At 46.7% G+C, this 17,106-nt stretch overlaps 1 protein-coding gene across 3 annotated transcripts in view; it reads left to right on the top strand.

Annotated features, from left to right (window-relative positions):
- PPP1R36 (protein phosphatase 1 regulatory subunit 36) overlaps positions 1-17,106 on the top strand; it is a 68,141-nt gene that overhangs the window by 45,005 nt on the left and 6,030 nt on the right. For 2 of the 3 annotated variants that reach the window (XM_035104627.3, XM_035104637.3), the window contains exons 4-7: positions 539-660; positions 4,135-4,201; positions 5,108-5,206; positions 8,461-8,601. In XM_035104627.3, coding sequence (XP_034960518.2) covers positions 539-660; positions 4,135-4,201; positions 5,108-5,206; positions 8,461-8,601 — 429 coding nt within the window. The remainder of the gene's footprint in view (positions 1-538; positions 661-4,134; positions 4,202-5,107; positions 5,207-8,460; positions 8,602-17,106) is intronic. The other variant, XM_088673782.1, reaches the window with a different exon arrangement.

Below are 17,106 nucleotides of genomic sequence, written 5' to 3'. Positions count from 1 at the left end.
AATTGATCATTTGAGGATCCACACCCTCAAATATGAGAATGAACTGGTCCACAGGCCATCTGCATTGGTAGGATGGGAAGACGGCTGCACAAACGGGGCCATTTTCATCATTGTGCCTTGCAAAGAGTTTCCCCTCAAGGTCACATCCACACCATACATTCAAAGCCCTCTTATGCGGCTTCAATCTGTCCTGGTTTCCCCCAAAGAATCCTGGGAACTGTGGTTGCTAGGAATCCCCTCTTGGAACTACAGTTCCCAGGATTCTTGGGGGAGGGAGCTCTGGCTGTTAAAGTGGTATAACAGTGCTTTAAATGTGTGTTGTGGATGTCCTAAGTACCACCCCTCTATAAATATTAAAGGCTTGAGAGACCAGTAAGGCAGCTGTATGTGCCCATAGAAGGCTGAATTCTGCCTTTCTTTTCAATGTAATCAAGGTTACCTGGAACGAGAACATCCCAGAGTTTAGCTCCAGAGTTGCCTTGGCATGTGTCCAATTAAATGAAAGCCAAGTCCTACCCACTCTGCACTTTATCTGCAGACCTGATCCTGTTTTTTTCCGAGATATCTTTGCCGTACGGAGAAGTATCGAAGAAGAAGAAAAGTCGCCCCGGCAGTTGAAGCGATTGCAAAAAGAACTGATTTCTCTAGAAGACGTTAAGTGTAAGTGTGGGTGCTGAATTGCCAAGTTGTTTGCAGCTTATTGATCTTCTCTGGCATCACTGAGATGGTTCCAAAGGTTGCTGATTTCAGTGTTACCCCGAGTCAACAGCACTTGTTTACTTGGCCTAAATGGCTTGTGTCCAGCATACCTAAGAATCATAAAAGCATCACATTGAAATAGCTTCTTTGTCCCATCCAGTTGTGGGAGCCAAGAGCATCGTCCACCTTAACAGTCTTGCACAAAATCAGCAACGGCAGTCCTATGCGCTACAGACCAAAACGGGGAGTGGGTGTTTTGCGCAAAGGCTCCAGTCATGGAAATAACTGGACTTGAGTTGTGCAAGATTTCCAGTCCATATGGAGCAGGGGAAGGCAGAAAGGCAACTTCCTCTTCTATATCGGATCATGGTGCCAACCTCTTCTTTCACAATGGCATCTTCATAGCATTGGTTACAACATTTTACTATCTTGGATTGCACAAATGGGCTTCATTATGGTTTTTGCCCAACACACGTAGGTGTGGCCGAGGGTTTGACAAATGTTTCTTAATGGACTGGCGAGTGGCAATAAGTTTCCCTTGGTAATCTGGAAATCTCTCTGTCTTTTTCTCTCTCCTGCCATTGAGGTGTGATGTGAATCGGAGCCTATGGGAAGGGCAGAGAAGGTGCGATAAGCCTGACTCTCGGGAGACACAGACAAAGAGCACTGCATTTCACTGGATTGGAAACAGGGGGGGACTGAGCTGGAGGGGACATTTGTGAACTAGGGTTGCCGTACGTCTGGAATTTACGTCTGGGGTGGAAATCGGGGGAAATGTCTGGGAAAATCCGAACGTATGGCGACCTATTTCGGCAGTGTCGTTTCTGGCGAATAAAACTCAACGACTCTGCCCAAAAAATGCACAACAACTTTTTTGTCTGGATTTTCACTGTTTGAAACATGGCGGCAACCCTAATTAAAACATGCATACCCCACCTTTCTTCCAGAAGCTCAAGGTAGCGTAGCACAACAACAACAACAACAACAGCCTTATGGGTAGGTTAGGCTGAGAGAGAGAGAGAGTGACTAGTCATGCAGTGTCTTTCATGGCTGAACAATTTGGACCTGGGTCTCTCGGCTTTTTACTCTTCTTGACACTTCAAACGCTACACTACTCTGGCTTCGCCTGAAGGCATACGTAGCTGCTTTTGTATATTTGCGAACAAAGCAAGTACGGTACTGCTATTTCAGTGCACTTTTGTTTGAGGAAAGCTGGTTAACTCCTGGGATTTTTTCACTGCATTGAATGCAGCAGTGCGCCTAAAGTCATTCCCATGTGCTGCAGTATAGGCCTACCCAGAGCAGACAATTCAGAATGCAGGGAGAGGGGGAAGGAAGTGGGCATGTACTGTATTTTCCCTCTCATCAGAAACTCCCTGCCTGCCCGTCTCTCCCTTGTGTGGCCTTTCAGCTTCCTATGCCTGGCATGTAAGCCCCCTTATGTTTCTTTCTAAATAAGGCGTGGTATAAATCACTAAATCAGCTGTAACGGTAATAATAATTTCTAAGCGCATTGTTTTCCTCTAGCATTTTAATGGTGTGGCCCTAGGAGGACTGCTTTGCATTTTTCCTTTGAAAAGTTGAGTCAGCTTCGAAAAACGTTGCAAAACCTTAAATTTGGACTGGGATTCTGGAAATCTTTCTGGAGGGGAAAGACCGTCCACACATAGGTCAATCCACCATAGACAAGTTGCCCGTTCTTACAGAGATGGAAAAACCCTGTGTCTGGGTAATAGCACTTCAGAGCAGACTGCAGGTGGGAGCAAAAATGATTTAATGTGCCTCCATACGAAAAAGAAGTAAAAACCCCTCCACACTCTATGTAGAAAAATAGATGTGGAGAAGGCTAAAGTAGAACTCTCTGTGTTTTTTTTTTTAAAAGCACATTTCCCCCTTCAAAGGATTATAGGCACTGTCGATACATTTCCCAGTAACCCTTAACACACTACTGTGCCCAGAATTCTTTGAAGGATGATGTGCCTACAGTCATTAAGAACCAAAATAGATCTAATATGTATTTTTACAAACATGTGCATTAGATTAAAAAAAAAGCCCTAGTATTAATTTGGCCCCTTTCCCTGACTTGCTAGATTTCTATATGCAGGGACTGCTTTTGTACAGACGAGCTTTCAGTCAAGTGAGTCTCACCCGGACACATTTTTACCGCCTCCATGAAAACTAGACCTGGGCGACTCGCTTATTGGTCTTGGGTCACGCCTGATTCAGCTCTGATAAACCCCAAGCCTGCCCCAATACTGTAGTGACGTGCATCAATCACCCCCCACACTTCCTGGTGCATAGCTCAGTGGCAGAGCACATGTTTTCCAGGGAGAATCCCTGGGATCACTGACTGAGTCCTACGCCCAAACCGCACCCACTTCTGCGCTCCCTGGAAGGAGGCATGCTGTTATCTTAAGGTGAAACAAGCAGGGCAAATAAAACCAACCCAGATTTAATGGGCTGTTTTCCTTAACTCCCGTCTCAAGTTACAGGTACATCAATCCCTTATAGGGCAGTCCTAAACATGTCTACTTGGAGATAAGTGAATTCAGTGGGATTTGTTCTTAGTAAGTGTGTTTTAGGATTCCCCAACACCTTGCATCGTTTCTTCTTTCTCTGCCCCTTTTCTTAAACTGGTTGTTGTTGGCATCTGTCCATCTTGGGAGACAAAGGAGGAGTGCGCCTTTAGGGGGTGAAGTCAAAATGTTGGAAAGTTACAGCTCCTGCTTTGGCTGTAGAGACCAATATGGGAGAGATATGTTTTGTTGCAGCTGGGGCAGATAAAGGCATCCGGTTGTTTCTTCTCTGCGTTTCTCCGAGTGGTCATTCCTCCCCTGGTCACTGCTGTGAATGCACAGCCTGCCTGTCTGTCTCCAGGTATTGCAGTTGTCTGCAAGGGATTCCCACCGGTAGGGTTGATCGTACCAGCCTTAATGTCATGTTTGCAGACATTTTTGTAACACAGAGTTGGTCTGCCAACGGGCTTGGTGCCTGTAGCCAGCTCCCCTTAGAGCACATCCTTGGGGAGCCTGCCATCTTCAGTTCTGTGGACATGACCAGGACAGAGCCCTAACAGTCAAAACAAATCAGAACTGGAAGCAAATTCAGCAATTGTGATTTTCTGTAAGTTTGACAAGAACCGGAGAGACGGGTTCAAATCCTCCCTAGTGTAAAGTTCTCTGGGTGATTTGGGGACAGTAATTAATTTCTTCACAGCTTAGTTCGAACACAGGGCTAGAGAGGGGAATAAAATGGAGGGGAATAAAATGGGTGGATCACCCTGAGCTCTGTGAAGGAAGTTTAGTCTAAAAATATAGGCAAAAAAAACTTGATTTATGTAAAAACCTTCTCTGAGATAGTTTGCAGACACTTTGCAAAGCTGGACGAGAATGCAATGCTACAGATTTTCAAATTTTTCATTTTGAATGTTTTCAGACGCTGCCCTGTTTCTGGCCCACGAAGATGACTCCTTTCGCATGCATTCTTTCTCTTTAGTTATGAGGTATGCCATTTGCTTTTTGCATTTCACAGGGGGATGCTTTCACTTCGTTTTTTTTAATAAAAAAGAAAGATATATTTTACTGCACCTTGTAAAAACCAAGTCAGATGTTAGCAGAGAGGTTGCCAAATCCTGTGTCATCAAGACCTGAGTTCAGAAAGATATTTTTGGCATATATGCAATTCTGTGAGAGGGAAAAGGGCAGAAATCACAACCATCACATTCTCAGGCAAGTAGCCTTGCAGCTGCTTCTCGCTACACTTCCATTTTAAGTATGAAGTGGGCCTGTTGCAGAAATCTTTGTCAATCATATGAACTCACTAAGCAAGGGATATATGTGCTGCTTTTAGCGTTGCAAAGCAGGGCTGGGGGACATGGCTTTCTGTGCGGTCCTTGAAACACTTGGCAGGTTAGAACATGGTGCTGATAGTGCCAAGGTTGCAGGTTCAATCTCCATATGGGGCAGCTGGAGATTCCTGCATTGCAGGGGGTTGGACTAGATGACCCTCACGGTCCCTTCCAGCTCTACAGTTCTATGATTTTTATGATTCTCCTCTCCCCACACTACACCTTTCCCTGGCTCAATGTTTTTGCCTGGTTGGAATTGCTTGCATCCCACCCCCCACCCCCCGCCTCCCAGCCTTCCAATTAATTATCCCTTATTCTAAAATCCCATTATGGTTAAGTGACCCTCTGGATCTTCACACATAATAGACTGCTGGGATAGCTCAGTTGGTAGAGCAGGAGACCTTTAATCTCAGGGTCAAGGGTTCAAGCCCCATGTTGGGCATGAACGTTGGGTATCGTGAACAGCACCCGGTTGCCATTTAGCAAAAGAAAACTGTTCCCTTGTGAAGAGGTTTACATGGGTGAAATGGTGTTTTGCTCTGTTTTTAAAATCTGCTCTAGGTGCCGGCAGCTAGATGATTTTCTCATGGCTCTGCTGTACTATCTGAATTTTTATCTGGAAAAATTAGCCTTGGAGATGAAACCCAAATCTTTCATGGGGTGAGTAAAATCGCTTGGGTGTGCGTCTTAAGCGGAGTCTCGTAGCCAAACTCCGAATAGCAGGTCCTTGTAGTCCTCTTCCCTCAGATCTTGTGCCTCCCTGCTTCTCTCTTGTGTGCAAGAGGTTCCCCAAAATTGCTGCTTTTTTAGGTCCCTGACCATTCTGCCCCGGGTACCACTGACTGCTGTAATTGTAGCATTGGAAGGGACCGCGAGTCCAGGCATGTCCAAAGTCCATTTTGGGGGCCTAATCCAGCCAGCCGGTTGGTTTAATCTGGCCCCTGTGGCAGTTTATTTCCAAAAAAACCCCCTCAACAACTTCAATTCTAAAAAATGGTTAACAACTTTGGTCGGCCCTCACGGCCCTTCACTTCATCAAATCTGGCCCTCTTTGAAAAAAGTTTGAACACCACTGATTTCTAGTCCAACCCCCTGCAATGCAGGAACCTTTGGCGCAACGTGGGGCTTGAACCCACAACCTTGAGATTCACTGACTGAGCTTTCCCATGTCTCACAAGCTGGTGCACACCCCACGATGACAAGCAAGTTGTAAAGTTGGTATTGGGTTTGAAACGCAACAGTGCTTGAGGTGGGTGTTCTCTCACTGCCGCATTCTGGGCTGGCTGAATCTCCAAAATCCTCTGCAAAGGCAGACCCACATCCAATGCGTTGCCGCAGCATAGACGGCCAAAGCCAGGCTATCCCTGCCCAGAGAGAGTCCCAGCCGGCCCTTGCAGAGGAAAAAGACAATCCCCATGCCGCTGAAGCCAGTTGTTTCTCCGGTGACGGTGCTGGATCCAACCTTAACCCCAGGTTCTGTACCTGCTCCTTCAAGGGGAGGGGAATTGCATCCACGGGGCATTCCACTCATGCGGATATGAAAGCTAGGGAAGCCCTCCCCTGAGATGCTCAAGCGTAATTTAAAAACAAGCTTCTGCCCTGATAAGTGGAGGTGTAGGCTTGAAAACCATGCATGTGAAATGCCTTTCGAAGCCTCGGAAGCCAGAGAAGAGGCTAAGCAGAACTTCCAATGATCACAAGATATGGCTTCGTTGCTCTGCCTAATCCCCTTCCCTCGCCATGGTTTGCAGAAGCAGCTTTAAAAATACATGTAAAATAATAATAATAATAATAATAATAATAATAATAATAATAATAATAATAATTTTATTTGTGCACCGCCCTCCCCGGCCAGAGCTGGGCTTAGAGCGGCTAACATCATATAAATAATACAATATGCATAAAAACAAACAAATCAATTGATTAAAATGCATCCCAAAATTAATTCAAATACTGTAAATAAAAAGTAAAGTTAAAACTGGACAATTAACAACCCTCAGGTTAAAATTGAAAGCGTACGTTTGCATTTTCTGAATGTGCATATTTCTGACGGGTTGCAGCATTTAGCATTTATTGGCCCAGAGCTATGAGGGGTTCCCTCTCCCACGCAAAGCACAGATGTTACAATGCCGCCATGTTTAGAAAGGGCTATTGCTCTATATATTCCGTGTGGGTGTGCTTTGCTTCAAGACCCGGTTTGTGCTGGTTAGAAAGATCGCAAGCCGTGAGGCCTCAAGCCCAAGACCTTGGAGAGTTGCCAGTGTTCAGGGTGAATATTCTGAAGTTGGGAGTCCATGGCCATTTCCTGTGATTCTGGGGGACACTTGTCAACTCCCAGGAGCTATTTGAGCCCAGTGTTCTTCAGTCTCCTCTGACTGGTTCTAGCCTGACAGCCTTCTTTCCTGGGTCGTTTCTGACTTTCTCCCTCCACAAGGGTCAGTCCTGCCTCTCCTGTTCTCCTTCATGGCTGCGTTTGAGGTCAGTTCTGCATCGGTGGTTGTGGCCTAAGACCAGGGGAAGTGGGTGTGGCGGGTGTTGCACGAACCCTTGAAAAGGGGACAGAACTCACTTCTCCACAAATGCACCCGAACCTACTTTCACTAGTGCCTTGGCCTGGGTACCTCTGCTTTGTTGCCCCTCACGTGTTGGCAAAGAGCACCACCCCCCTGGGGTTTTCCACAACAGGTAAAAACACTTTTCTGCACTGAGCTCCGCCATAAAGTTGTTGGTGCCGTCCCCGTCCCCCCGTAACAGACTTCTAGGTTGCCTTTCAAAATATAAACATCTTTCAAAGGCAGCTTCCAGAGTACAGGTCAAACAAATGAGTCAAACCAACTTTCTTGTTTGACTTGGCAGCTGCCTTATTCCCCAACACCTACCTGTTTTGTTTTGTGCTGTTGTGCTGACCCAGGTGAGATCTTAAACTAGATCATTTAGATTAGATCACCACCAATACTTCTTTAGGTGTTGGGACATGATTCTATGAATGTGGTTCAACAACATCTGAGTTGCCACAGAGGATCCCCAGCCTTGAGGGAGCCCAATAAGGTGTGGCCATCCAAGATGTTGTTGGATCACATTCATAGAGTCATAGAGTTGGAAGGGACCTCAAGGGTCATCTAGCCCAGCCCCCTGCCATACAGGAATCTCAGCCAAAGCATCCATGACAGATGGCCATCCAACCTCTGCTTTCAAACTTCCAATGAAGGAGAGCCCACAACCTCCTGAGATAGACCGTCCCACGGGCATCAGAAAGTTCTTCCTGATGTTTAGTTGGAATCTCCTTTCTTGTAACTTGAAGCCACTGATTCGAGTCCTACCAACAGAGCAGGAGAAAACAAATTTGCTCCACGATTCCCATCATCCCTGGCTATTGGCTCTGCTGGTTGAGTCTGATGGGTGCTGGAGGCCAACAACCTCTGGAAGATCACAGGTTAGCCTAGGCACCCCCAAACTGCGGCCCTCCAGATGTTTTGGCCTACAACTCCCATGATCCCAAGCTAAAAGGACCAGTGGTCAGGGAAGATGGGAACTGTAGTCCAAAACATCTGGAGGGCCGAAGTTTGGGGATGCCTGGGTTAGCCACACCTGACCTACCTGGAGACATTCTAGCATACAACACTTTGGTTCTTCCTGCTCCTTATTTGCAATTACTCTACTGTTCTGTTGTATCACCTAATCTACTAATGATAGTCCAGGCATAGTGAATCTTGCTTGCCTGACCAGAGTCTTGCTAGGCAATCCCAGGGCGTGCGACTCCAGCCCTATGATTTAATGATCTAATCTTTCTGTTACTTTCTTTTATTTGGGTCAGAATTCCCCGGTGCAGACATAGTGTTCCTGATCGTCTAACCATGAGTGGGAGAGTGCTCTGTGCAATGCTTTTTTAAACGACTTGCTTCTTTGTTAAACAGGAAGCCCAGTGCCCTGGAAAGGAAAGAGATACGGAAGAACCAAATCAATCTAGCAGTGACCAAAAAGCACCTGGCCAAGCTGTACTGCATCCTCATCCTCGGGCTGGGAATGTCCGAACAGCATCACATGGCTTGTGGAAAGTAAGGAAACGGCTGCGCCCAGGAAATGCTTTTCTGTAACGCCATCTGTTCTTCGCAGCAGATGTCTAGGGAATAAAACAGAAGAAGTGGGGAACTTGGGTTTCTGAGTGGGTTGTCAAAACCCAATGCCCTTTGAGAGTCCTTTATGGAAGCTGAAGGGGGACATGCTGCCTGATTCTTAGCGTTTTCACCAGGAAGCAAATTCCACAGAGTTCAGTGGGGAAGGGTTGTGGCTCATCTGGAGAGCACCTGCTTTGCATGCAAAATGTCACCAGTTCCATTCCTGGCATGGGAAAGGCTCTTGTAAAATCCTGGAGAACAGTTGCCAATTAGAGTAGAAAATGCTGATAGTCCAGTCGTGGGTAGAGTCATGGGTTCAAGTTGGGTGAAAGATTCCTGCATTGCAGGGGATTGGATGAGATGATCGCCATGGTCCCTTCCAACTCGACAATTCTAAGATTCTATGGTCTAGATGAGCCAATGGTCTAACTCAGTAGAAGGCTTGGCTTGTTTTCAAGTAAAGATGCATAATGTCCGGGTAAACCTGCACTCGGGGAATCTGTGCAAGGGTACAGTCTTAAGCAAAAATTACTGGGGCCATAAGGTCCCAATGAACTCAGTGGGACACGTTCCAAAATGACGTCAAGTTAGGATCGCAAGCTAAAATTCTCCTCCTTTTCTCTTAGGAGTCACTAAAATCAGCAGTCATAGCCTCTGGGTGAATGTGTTTAGGATTTGGTGGCATGCAAATAGCTGTTGCAACTTAACAAAACTCATTATAATATTTGCTATCAGATTTCTGTGATTAGGGCTACCACTGTCGGTTGCCTTATTGCAATGCCTTGCCTTGCCAGAGAGTTTTGGGCTTGGCAATGGTGTGTTAGTAGACTGCACTATTCCGGTGATGTGCTTCCGTGGTAGCTAATTTTTAGGCACTTTTACTCTTCGGAATAGCTAGGAAATACTTGGGGGGGGCATGCCTTTATTCCCACACTCCTAGCTAGGGATGATCCCTAGCTGCCTCTGGCAATTTGAGTAATTTCGGGGAGAGAGAGAGAGCTGAGACTTAGCATTTAGGTTGCTGGCTATTTCACCTGGAGATCTGATGTGAGATCAGCGGACTTGCCTTCATCTCTGCCCAGTGCGTATGTTTGTAAAGAAGGGCAAACATTACATGACAGAAGTTCTGGCAATTGCTTCCAAAGGAAATGAAACTTGAATAAGCTCTGTGCCTCTGGAACGTCTCAACACGCAAAGAAGTGAGATGTGTGCCACAGTATGAAGCAGGACACCATGAGGAGGGGCAAGTACTTTTTAAAAATTTATTTTAAATCCTTGGGCCAAATCCTTTGCGGTGACTGCCACCTTATGAAGCCCATGAAAACACAGCAGCCCCTACCACATCTTTCCCAGCACTGCTTCCACTCCCATTAAGGTTGCCCTCTCCAGGAAGAAAAACCAGTGTGGCCTGCTCTTGCGAGTTTAGCAGATATTTTCTACGCAGAACTCAGCAAACAAGGCTTTTCATGCGATGGAGACAAAGACAATCTCCTTCTGCTTGCTGCAGATTCAGGGTCTGTTAAAAGCACCGCACCAGAATTTTGTTCAGAAGGCAATAAAGACAGCTCCAAAACAAAAGCCTGCCAGTCTTACCAGTTGCTCTAGAGCAGGGGCATTCGGGCTTGCTGGATCAATTTTGTAGGTTCTCTTTGCAAGAACCTGAAGTTATACCAACAAGGACCAGGTATAAAGGGCACCTGTCTTTCTCAAGAGACAATGGAGTGTCGAGAGGTGAAGTCAAACCACTTTGTTAGCAGCACTAAAGTAACCTCCCCAGGACACAAGCCTGGGCAGTGTGTCTGAAGTTCCTGAGCTGCCCAGACGACAAGACTTCTCCCTCGGACTCACTGATGTGGTCCAAAGGAAAGCAGAGCAAGATGTTTGGCACCAGCTTGGCTGCAGGAGTTGCCGGAAGGTGCCATCCAATTGCCTTAGGGACTTCACTCTGGATTTGTGTAGGGTTTACTTCTGAATCATAGAATCATAGAGTTGGAAGAGACCAAAAGGGCCATCCAGTCCAACCCCCTGCCAAGCAGGAAACACCATCAAAGCCTTCCTGACAGATAGCTGTCAAGCCCCCGCTTAAAGACCTCCAAAGAAGGGGAGACCACCACACTCCTTGGCAGCAAATTCCACTGTCGAACAGCTCTTACTGTCAGGAAGTTCTTCCTAATGTTTAGGTGAGATCTTCTTTCTTGTAGTTGGAATCCATTGCTCCGTGTCCGCTTCTCTGGAGCAGCAGAAAACAACCTTTCTCCCTCTTCTATATGACATCCTTTTATATATTTGAACAGGGCTATCATATCACCCCTTAACCTTCCCTTCTACAGGCTAAACATACCCTGCTCCCTAAGCCTTTCCTCATAAGGCATCATTTCCAGGCCTTTGACCATTTTGGTTGCCCTCTTCTGGACACGTTCCAGCTTGTTAGTATCCTTCTTGAACTGTGGTGCCCAGAACTGGACACAGTACTCCAGGTGAGGTCTGACCGGAGCAGAATACATCTTCCTTGTGGGAAGATGTCCCACAAGGCAGCGGAGGTTCAGGACCAGAGTTTCCCTTCTCACAGATGGCTTACAGTTAAAATTAAGGAACAGGGTGCCTCTGAGCAAAGAGATTTGACCTAAGCTCATAGTTCTTCCCCCCCCCCCCATTCCTGCTTAGCTTTGTTCGTTTCTGCAGCCTGATTTGGGTTGCAAAAAAGAGTTCCAAACAATTGGGAGTCTCGCAGCAAGCTACCCCACATATTTGCCTTCTGTTTAGGCCTGCCCTAGAGAGCCCCCCTTCTTATGTTCTCTAGCCACCCTTCTCTTGACCCCAGCCCGGGGTTCCAATCTCTTCAGCTGGCCTCTGTTGCTTTTGACAGCAGCTTGATCAGCAGGCATTACCAAGTGGTTCTCTTGTGTTGTGAGAAGCTGGTAAAGCTGGTTTCTGGTCCCTCACTGCCCCCAGGCAGCTAATAACACTAATGGTGGTGGAGGAAAGAGGACTGGAAAGAAGGGCTGGTACTGGGGAGAAGAGATGGCATACTTGAGCCTTGCCAGCTTTGAATCACTCACTCTCACTGGCTTTCTTCCAGTATGTGGCTTGGAAGGGCAGGGAAAAGCCCCAAACTCTTATAATGACATGCAAAGCACCGGTTGCATTTCCTTGACGTGTTTATGAGTCGAGTTTATTTCTCCTGCACCAGCTCGGGCATCCTTTCTTTTGAGCTTCGTGATGGCGCAGAGCAAAAGAAACAAACAACGGCAGCTTTCTTTCAGATTGGTTACACTCCCCAAAGCTTGCATGGCTGTTTTGTTGTTGGCTGGAAGCTCATACTCAGCGTTCAGAACCAAAGCCGCGTTTATTCAGCGTGAAAGTCCCCATGGGGATTTGCCTTCCTCTTTAGCTGGACATGACCTGCTGGCAAGGGCCTGCTGGGCTGTGCTTTTTCAGAAAGCCCACGAGACTGCCGGAACGGAGAGATGAGAAGTTGTCTTGGCAGCTTTAGGCGAGCACCCTTAAAGATGTGCGGACTACCACCTGGAAAGGGAAGGCTGTCCGGGAGCACAGTGCCCAGGAATGAGCTTTTACTGATATGATTCCAGTGTGAAGCAGCAGGACTCAGCCAAATTAACTTGCAGGAAGAATTCCAGCGAGGCCTTAGCTGGGGTTAGCAGGCTTGGCAGGAACACAGAGTCCCTGAGTACCATGTTTTACAATCTCTCCTGAATCAGTGTGTTCCTGTGGAATCAAGAGTTTTGCTTCCCACCCCCCACCCCAAGTCATAGAATCATAGAGTTGGAAGAGACCACAAGGGCCATCCAGTCCAACCCCCTGCCAAGCAGGAAACACCATCAAAGCATTCTTTACATATGCCTGTCAAGCCTCTGCTTAAAGACCTCCAAAGAAGGAGACTCCACCACACTCCTTGGTAGCAAATTCCACTGTCGAACAGCTCTTACTGTCAGGAAGTTCTTCTTAATGTTTAGGTGGAATCTTCTTTCTTGAAGTTTGAATCCATTGCTCCGTGTCCGCTTCTCTGGAGCAGCAGAAAACAATCTTTCTCCGTCCTCCATATGACATCCTTTCATATATTTGAACATGGCTATCATATCACCCCTTAACCTTCTCTTCTCCAGGCTAAACATACCCAGCTCCCTAAGCCGTTCCTCGTAAGGCATCGTTTCCAGGCCTTTGACCATTTTGGTTGCCCTCTTCTGGACACGTTCTAGCTTGTCTGCATCCTTCTTGAACTGTGGTGCCCAGAACTGGACACAGTACTCCATGTGAGGTCTGACCAGAGCAGAATACAGGGGTACTATTACTTCCCTAGATCTAGATGCTATACTCCTATTGATGCAGCCCAGAATTGCATTGGCTTTTTTAGCTGCTGCATCACACTGTTGACTCATGTCAAGTTTGTGGTCTACCAAGACTCCTAGGTCCTTTTCACATGTACTGCTCTCAAGCCAGGTGTCTCCCATCCTGTATTTGTGCCTTTCATTTTTTTTGCCCAAGTGTAGTACTTTACATTTCTCCTTCTTAAAATTCATCTTGTTTGCTTTGGCCCAGTTGTCTAATCTGTTAAGGTCATTATGAAGTGTGATTTGAAGTCCTAGGGTTAGGATTTGAGTGAGGCTTGGGCACTTGAAACCTTGGAGGGTTTCATCTGCTGAGCTGCATGGAGCAAGAAAATACCCCAGAGCTCATTGAGGCGTCTGGCTTGCAGCTGCCTTGATCCATGCAAGGTTTGGGAAGGTTACAGACAACCGGTACTGCCTCAGAGCTGGCTGTGCACAGAGGGGGAACCAAGCAGGAAGCGCTGGCTTCCGGATCGTAGGAAGCTGCCTCAAAGGAGATCCATTTGACCATCATGCCCACCTGTTATCTACTCTGACTGGCCGTGGCTCTCTGAGATCTCCACCTCACCTGCTACAATTAGAGCCCTTTCAACTTGATATACCTGGGATTGAACCTGGGACCTTCTTCATGCAGAGCACCTGCCGCACCCTTGTGCTACGATCCCAGCAGCACCTGCTCCACCCTGCCAACCTGAGGCACCACCCATTATTTTTAAGGGTGCCTTCAATCCCTAAAAGCAGCTTGGCACCTTGGTATTATTTGTGTTCCCTCCCCCTGGGCTGCCTAGGCTGCCAAAGGACTCCCTTTGTGTGGGGGACAGGATACTCAACACCTCACCTCACCTAAAAAAGCTTTTTTCCCCTCTCCACGTTTCTTTCTTTCTGGCCTTGTGTTGTGTTGAAGTGGCAAACCCAAAACAAGGGACACGCCCTGACTTTGAGCTTTCTTCTCCTGCATGTGCATGTACTTTTGCTTGTCCCCCCCCCCCCCGCAATGAGACCAACCAGGAAGCATCCCTTTGCAGGCTTGTGAGAGGCATCAAGGACAATAAGAAACGGCTCTGGGGTTCAGCGGGACAGGTCAGGTGCTTAAAAGGGCAGCGAGAGGCAAGAGAGAGAGAAGTGCCATGGTGACAGAAACAGGAAGTGGACAAGAGGTGAAGATTCAGGAACACTGTGAAAACTAAAGAGAGGGCCAAGCTGCAAGGGAGGACAGGCCTCTTGGACTCTGGCCACTTCCAGGCAACTTGTTTGTTGCACATTCATTCTGATTTTTTTTGCAAACATTATGCAGGGAAGTTAGACGATGCCCACCTATTTATTGTGCATTCGTTCAGATTTGTTTGTGAGGAGTTTCAATGACGTTGTTGTGCCAAGCCATAATGATCCTACACTTCCCAGTGCGTTTGTCAATCACTTATTGCCGAAAGTTCTGGGGGGGGGTTTCTTTTGGGGAGCTGGATTTGTTGGGCACCTCATTGGGCTTTGATTGCGATGGAATTGCCTCCGAAAATAGCAACAGTTTAGGCGCACCTTTTCGTATCAGAAGTTATATAAGAAGGGGTTGTTGTTGTTGCTGCTGTAGCAAGGGTAGTTTTTCTGTGTGACCAGTTTAAAGTCGCTGTCGGGGAGAGGAGGCTACTTCAGCGGTAGAGTTCATGTATCAGAAGGCGTCATGTCCTCATTTATTAACTCATTTATAATGAGTTTTAAAAGATGTTCAAGCTCCCCTTCACTAAAAGACCGGAGGCTTTCTTATTAGGAATCATGACAACAGAAATCAAGAAGAAGGTTAGATCACTATCCATGTATGCCACAACTGCTGCCAGGATTCTAATTGCGAAAAATTGGAAAAGCGAAATCATTCCCTCAAAAATCGAATGGCAGACCAAACTGTTAGAACAGGCATGTCCAACAGGTAGATCGTGATCTACCGGTAGATCACTGGATGTCTGCAGTAACTCACTGGTAGTAATAATAATAATAATTTATTATTTATACCCCGCCCATCTGGCCGGGTTCCCCCAGCCACTCTGGGCGGCTTCCAACAAAACAGAAATTCTAAAATACAGAAATCCATCAAACATTAAAATACAGAAATCCATCAAACATTAAAAGCTTCCCTAAACAGGGCTGCCTTGAGATGCCTTCTAAAGGTCTGGTAATTGTTGTTCTCTTTGACCTCTAGTGGGAGGGCATTCCACAGGGTGGGTGCCACTACCGAGAAGGCCCTCTGCCTGGTTCCCTGTAACTTGGCTTCTCGTAGTGAGGGAACCGCCAGAAGGCCCTCGGAGCTGGACCTTAGTGTCCGGGCAGAACGATGGGGGTGGAGACGCTCCTTCAGGTATACCGGACCGAGGCCGTTTAGGGCTTTAAAGGTAGATCATTGGCTCCCCGCAAAGAAGGTGTACAACTGTGGCTCCCCTAAAAAAGCTCAACATTTTACCTCCTCCCTGAAAAAACTCAACAACTTTGACCCGAACCCCCCCAAAAGGGGGTAGATCACTGCCAGTTTTTAACTCTGTGAGTAGATCACAGTCTCTTGGGAGTTGGCCACCCCTGTGTTAGAATACCTAGCAAGGATAACCGGGTTAGTGAGAGGAAACTTGATACAAGATGTTAATAAAGAATGGATAGTAATCAAATAATATCTCAAAGGTTACTGTGATAACAAAAGCTTTATGGCGGACATTGAATGAGTTCTTGTAACATAAGGTAATATTGGAGGAAACTAGAATCAGAAAGGAGAAAAATATTTTCAGGAAACTGTGTAAAAAAAATTAATTTCAAAATAGTACAACGGGTATAGTCGGAAGGTTCTTTTTAAATTGTAAATAAAACCATCTTCTATCTCCTTTTCTATTTCTTTTCTTTTTCTTCTTTTTCTATATACTTTTGTATATTTATAATTTGTAGTGTCTGAAATGTAATGTTTCATATTGTATGTATTTTTTAAGTTTTTTGTATTATAAAGGTTGAAATTAAAACAAACAAGGAAACAAACAAGGAAACAAACAAACGCCAGAAGGCTTCATGTCCTGGGTTCAGTTCGTTGCACCTGCAGCCAGTTGACACAAGGCAGCTGGGCTGAAAACACACCTGAGACACAGGAGAGCCCCTGCCTTCTGCTTCTGCAGCAGCAAAATCTGTGCGATCTTGGGTGGCGCCTTGCCCACCCGCAGGTGCTGCACAGCTGCAGGTTCAGCAGCGTCCTGTCAGCCACCCTCGTCGCTTGCGGCACAGGGAGTTATCCTCCCTCTTCTTGCCGATTCGGCAGGGTGAGCCTCACCAACCCCGTGGTTAATTGCAGGCTGAGTACAGTCAGTGGCCCAGCCCAAAAATGCTGTGCATGCAAGAGTCAGCAAGACAAAATTGTTCAGTGACCCAACCAGAAAGCCTGGCTCAGAATTCCAAGTATTGCAAACACCCCCACGATTCAGCTGCAGGGATAGAGTGAAAATAAATACAGGGTGCCACTTTTGGGTTCTGAACCTTAGATACTTGCACGTTGGGCAGAAATTCAGAGCTGTATTTCCCCCCCATTGCTGCATTTTTTCATGTCGGGAATAGCCAAATGACTTGGGATTTTTCAGCATCTTGAACAGCGCCCAGAAAGCAACTGGCAGCCAGGAGGCTGAGAAAAGGGTGATTACCTGGTGGTTATTTTTTAAGGAATATTAGTAGACAGCACCATATTATGAAGATCCTTATCTGCCCCTGGTCAAAAGGGCCTTGAATTCCACTGTCAAGAAAAGAAGGAAATAAAGAAAGTGCAGGGGCGAGCATAGAGATGCCCAACTGTTTCACAAACCTTTTTCAGGCCACCTGAAGGGAGCTTTGGAATCCCTGGCGTAGAGAACTTTAGCACATGTCTGAAAATGTGAAATATCAGGAACCGTATTTGTGCGGAAGGTCCGTAGCTGCTGACTGCTAGAGCCAATCCTGAGGGTGGCAACATGAGAAAGGGGTCTTTTCTGCCCTGGCTTCCCAGTTGGGGACTGCTCCACCCAGGAGAGCTCGCTTGGCGCCTTCGTTACGAAACCTTTCCTCTATAACCAGGCCTTTGATTAATTAAACAATCTGTGGTCTTTTAAGGGGG

This window comes from Zootoca vivipara, chromosome 1 (genome assembly GCF_965207765.1).
Source record: "Zootoca vivipara chromosome 1, rZooViv2.hap1.1, whole genome shotgun sequence".
NCBI lineage: Eukaryota > Metazoa > Chordata > Lepidosauria > Squamata > Lacertidae > Zootoca > Zootoca vivipara.
Note: the sequence above shows the minus strand (reverse complement) of the source record. Positions and strands in the feature narration are given on the sequence as shown.